The sequence below is a fragment of the Nanorana parkeri genome, unplaced genomic scaffold, assembly GCF_000935625.1.
Source record: "Nanorana parkeri isolate BGI_ZX_2015 unplaced genomic scaffold, ASM93562v1 scaffold1049, whole genome shotgun sequence".
NCBI lineage: Eukaryota > Metazoa > Chordata > Amphibia > Anura > Dicroglossidae > Nanorana > Nanorana parkeri.
Window position 1 is genome coordinate 302,371 of NW_017307317.1, and position 5,678 is coordinate 308,048.

A 5,678-nucleotide genomic window follows, 5' to 3' on the forward strand; every position below is an offset into this window, starting at 1 on the left:
GAAATATCGACCAAAAAAAAAATCACAAAGTTACATCCGCAGTGAGACCTGCTGGAGGTATGAACATCATTTTGCATCTTTATATATATTTTCATTTTTCAGAATTTAAAAACAAAACTAAAAACGTGAAAAATGTTGTCAAAGACTTCTGTACAATGCAGTTCAAGAATAAGTGATTTGGTCCCTTGTATAGTTTAAACTAAAGATATATTTATATATATTTATAAAAAAACAAAAGAAAAATAATCAGCAGCAAAAAAAAAACAACTCTGGATATAGTTGGCCGGGCTAATCAGTCTTTTCGGTTTTGGCATCTTTGACCACAACATCAGATTTTCGCAGGGGTCCTTTTTCTGAGTTTCCGTTCCCCTGACTTTCTGTCACTCCGCCGGATTTGTTTGACGTGTGCTTTTCCAAATAATTTAGCATCTCGCTGAGGACTGTTTGGAAGGTGCTGAGAGCCGCGCATATTGCTGGAGTTCCGAAACCGTGGGTGATCAAACTGAAAAACAAAAAGGGAACAAATTAAAGTCAATAGAGGATTAAGGTAAATAGCACAATAAGATTGGAACATATTGTCTTTAGACATCATAGTATTGATCATTTAATGAGTGCACATTAAAATAAGTGTAGAGAGAGGTATATATAAAAGGAAGTGGATAGGGTGAGATGGGTTTTGGGTTATGGTTTGAGAAAACAACACTAGAGGTGTCTTTAAATCGAGATATTGACTCTTCCCCCCCCTCATCCAGAAGAAGACACGAGCTATAGATTGAATGTGAGAAGAGGGTAGAGGTGGGGGTGGTTGAAGTTGTGTGGTGGTGAAAGGTAAAGTAAATGATGTTGGAAATGGATTAGATGTTTTTAATTGAGAGATATACATATATAATTCATGCTATTCAAGACATAAATTGATGCTATATACTGAGTGGCCAGATTATTATGACCACCCCATCAGTACTTCGTTGGGCCACCTCCATGAGATGACTTTGATGGGCCGCCTCGTGACTCCACGAGATGATGAAAGGTGATGCGAGGAATCTGACACTGCACTGTTGCCCTTCTGTTGTCTTGTACCAGTCTTGCCCCTCCCCCGTTCTGCCCTAACATTGACTAGTCGCTGACGGACACAATTCGCACGTTCAGACCCAGATTTTCGGCTGACAGTCCGGTCTTTAAACCCTTTAACAACAGCCGCTCTTGAACATTTAACAAATTCTGCTGTTTTGCTGATACTCGCTCCATGGCTCCGAGCGCCAACAATCATCCCACGCTCAAAGGCTGTTAAATCGCGTTGTTTCCCCGTATCTTCAGAAACAAATCACTTCTACTGTCGTGGTAAACAACCCGCTTCCCTATTTATAATGGTCTGGCCCTCTAGCAACTTCAGCGCCAAATTATAGCTAATTTGCCTACAAATGTCAGGTGGTCATAATAATCTGGCCGCTCAGTGTATATCTCTATATGTATTACGTATAAATGTATTTATGTGAAATAATAACAATAAAAATATAACAAAAAAAAAATTAAAGTAAATACATAAAGGCATCAGTAAACAAATAATATATTCACAAAGGGCTATCCTTATAATGAGACAGCCTCAGGTAGTTGCCCCAGGGGCATCTCATTGGGTCACAGGGGTGGGGGATCCGCAGGTGTGCTATGGGCAGCGCTCCTTCTAGCTAACTTAATAGACCAAAAGTCACTCGCGCTCCAATGCAAATCAAAGTCAATCTCCTTTATTCACCATCGTGATGTCACATTTAAAACCCCTTGATGCCTAAATTAATTTTCAATTACTGTATATAAAAAAATGAATTATTATTGTTTTGGCTATCAAGCAGATACTAAATTAAGTGGAGATTGTTAATTTTAATATAGCACATACAATGGAGAAAAATATAGTTATGATGCAAATTAGCGACATTAGGCATTTAAGTACTAAAATAAAGTTATTGACCAGTACCTGCAATAAACAATTCAAATGACAAAAATGATCAAAAAAATCAATAGAATGTCATGAAATTAACAAAGTCTCATGAGAAGAAATAGTTTTACTCATGGAATTCTCGAAAGCAGTTTTTGTTCTTGTTGAGGCATAGGTGAGCATTGCACTTCAAACATTTGATTACAGTCTGGCCCTTACAATTTGGGCGTTTTGCAACGTTGCCGTCCACGTTCAAGCATTGACCAGTGACCCACAGTATCTGGGCAGACTTCCACTGGTGGAACCTCGATTTATAAAGAAAAATGCCGAAATATCAACTTTGCACGTATTACTTTTTATGTAATCAAGTAGATTACACCTAAATATCATTGTCCATATGCAGCCATGTCGCGAAAAAGCGACAAAGCGAAATCTGCACATAACTTCCAGATTTTTCATCACATGGAGTTGACCTCAATTTATAAGCCGTAGCAACAAACAATAAGCTGTTGCATATTTTTATTTTACAAAAATAACCTAAAATTTAGACAATTGTCTCAAAATTTGCAGTCAGCAGCCATGTGCATGACTGCGCTGACACTTTGCGTACTTCAAGCAGATGTAGCTAACTATACTACTGCCACATGGAGCGATCACTGCTTCCGAAACAATCTTTGGTATTTATGGAATACAAATAAACCGGCATTGGCGGAATATACACACCACCTCGGCTGCATTCAGGCCGGCAGGGGTTTGATGCGAAAACGTGACAACCGTCATCTAGGGGTTAACAAAAAGTGAAGTTTTGGAACCAAGCGGTCCCTTCTTCAGGCAAACAAAAAGCGTCACTGGTTGCCAGGGGCTTAAAGGAACACTCTGGTTGGCATTCCCCCCAGCTCCTAGCAATCTGTCATGTCAGTTAGCTGGGTGGGATGCTGTACACCACAAACTGCCCCAGTCCAGTCCCCCAAAAACGTCCCCCATGAGCTGCCAGCACCAAAATAATACGTGCCACGTGCGTCACGAGCACACCCCCTCCCCCCTGGCCTCAGGCAGTGAGATATCTAGGGTCACCCCTGTATTCGCATGATATGGGACTTTCAAGAGTACAAATTACAACACATGCTATGTACAGTATGTTACAATTGTTTTCTTGTCTTGTATTCATGAGTTACTAAGGTGTATGTAGAGACAAAACTGTTTTTTATTTTAGTTTTGGACAGAGTGGGGAAGGTTCTCCCTTATTTTCAGATCCGATGACCACCAGTTTTATTAGGCAGGAAGTGAAAGAAAATCTGCAGCATGGAAACAGAGAGCAAATACATAAATAAATAAATAAATAAATAAATAAATAAACGTAAGCAAATACAAAAGAACAAAAGTTCCTCCGGCGCTACCAGCCAACAACTATTTTCAAATCTGACTCTCACAGGGGTGCTGCTCCTCCTCAGATCGGAACGCCCTCATCCAACATGCAAAGAAACAAACAAAGAAAAGCGCCCATCCTGTGAAGTTCATTTATTATAACCCTTCAAAATCAGACAATTGGCTACTCACAAACGTAGCAGCATATAATGGTTTTCCAGATGTGATGGATATTACAAGTTATCCAGACGAATATCCACAAACCTCAGTCCGGGTTTGTAAACACCAACATCGGCTGAGGTTGTGACGGTTGACGAGTTCCTTGGGGCGTACCCCTTTCATCAGAACCTGGTGAGCAGTGGCACTGGTCAGCTCAAGATTGAACAACAAAGAAAATCAGAACTTGGGCAGCCTGTAAATACGATTGGGTAGTGCAGGACCAGGCCCGTCTTTAATATTGATCGGACCCTGGGCAAAACATTTTCTTGGGCCCCCCCACCAAGAAAAAAAAACCATGGTAATTATGTCTAATCATGGCTTTCTACTATCATGCATTGTAATTCTATCAATCATGTTAGGGGCCTACTAAAAGGAATGACAGAATGGAATGCCCATAGACTTTGACAGGGGAAGAGAATGCCCATAGACTATAATGAAGCCAAACGGAATGCCCATAGAGTATAATGGGAAGCATAGTATCAGATATTTTGTAGGCAAATCTGAAAAAGATATCAACTTATCCTTTACCACAGATCTTCCCCGTGTATAGTAACATCTTTTACAATTGAAATAACTTTGGATTTTTCCTGTTTCCTATGGGCATTCCGTTTGGCTTCATTATAGTCTATGGGCATTCTCTTCCCCTGTCAAAGTCTATGGGCATTCCTTTTAGTAGGCCCCATCATGTTATTCACATATATATGAAGGACAGAACAGAAATGGAGTGATCTTTTCAGGGAGATGTACAAATTGTATATCTCCTTTATATTTCTCCTTTTCTATTTTCTCACCTGTCTCAGTCCTCGCCTCATGTCAGTCTGCCTCTTTCCGGATGTCCTGAATGAGGCACCGTGCGCACAGCCTCACGTCCTCCAGTGAAGCCCGTGCCGTGTGACATGTCACGCTATGCGGGCGGGGGCCGGGGGAGGAGCTAACTTTAGGATGCGATCGTGCAGATCGCATAGGACAATACGTTATGGCATTGCCGTATGCGGCCGCTGCCATAACGTATTATTCTATGCAATCCGATCGGCAATTTTCTGCGGTCAGCGGGCTCAAGGGGCAGATGCTCTGGGCCCCACAACCTTGATTGGGCCCGGGGCAAGTGCCCTCTTTGCCCTACATTAAAGATGGCCCTGTGCAGGACCAATTACGATCGGAACTTCACAACTACACTATATTGCTAAAAGTATTGGGACGCCTTTACACGCACATGAACTTTAATGGCATCCCAGTCTTAGTCCGTAAGGTTCAATGGATTTGTATAGCACCAACAGTTAGCAGAGCGCTTTACCATAATTAAGGGAGACAGTACAGTTATAATACAAGACGGTTAAGAGGACCCTGCTCATTGGAGGTAAAAACCTAAAACAGAGGGGGAGTGATGCAAAAAAAGTAATAACAGTAAGGGATGAGATGATGGAAAAGGTAACGGTTTAGTTCTTTGGTGGAGGTGGGATAGGATTCCCTGAAGGTGATGAGTTTTCAGGGATTGACCAAAAGGTGGACAGAATAGAAGATAACTGGACAGATTGGGGGTAGGGAGAGGCTTTAGAGAGGCTCTGGAGACGACCATCGGAGGAGGCCACAAGGTAGCCAGAGAACAAGAGGTCTTGGGAGGACCGAAGAAGACGTCTAGGGTGATATTTTGAGATGAGGTTGGTGATGTAGGTGGAGGCAAAGTCATGCATACATTTGTATGTAGTGGTTGGGTGAGCAGAAGCCAATGGAGAGATTAGCATAGAGGGGTGGCAGACATTCAGCGGTTGGCAAGGTGGATGAGTCTGGCAGCAGCGTTCCTGATAGACCAAAGGAAGGATAGTCTTTGGTGAGGTAGGCCCATGTAGAGGCAGTAGTCAAAGTAGGAGATAACAAGGAAGAGAAAGAATAGCTTGCTGGTGTCATTGGTTAGAATGGGGCATATTTGGACATGTTAAAAAGAGGTCAAGGCGAAGATTTGAGCAGTGATTGAATGTGGGGCTGAAAGGACAGGTCAGATTCCAGGATTACATATTGTCCTTATACAATATGGTTGGAAACATAACTGAACATCAGAGATAGGGTTTGCTTCATCTAGACAGGCAATCAGGAAAAGTGACCGCATTGGAAAATGCAAAATTCACAGGAAGTCTTTCCTCCTGGTTATAGGGTACTCCAGGCTATACAT

At 41.9% G+C, this 5,678-nt stretch overlaps 1 protein-coding gene across 1 annotated transcript in view; it reads right to left on the reverse strand.

Annotated features, from left to right (window-relative positions):
• Positions 1-151: 151 nt before the first annotated feature.
• The window catches only part of TFAP2D (transcription factor AP-2 delta), a 41,702-nt gene continuing 36,175 nt past the window's right edge, over positions 152-5,678 (reverse strand). The window contains exon 8 of the mRNA XM_018567443.1: positions 152-502. Coding sequence (XP_018422945.1) covers positions 289-502 — 214 coding nt within the window. The 3' untranslated portion in view covers positions 152-288. The remainder of the gene's footprint in view (positions 503-5,678) is intronic.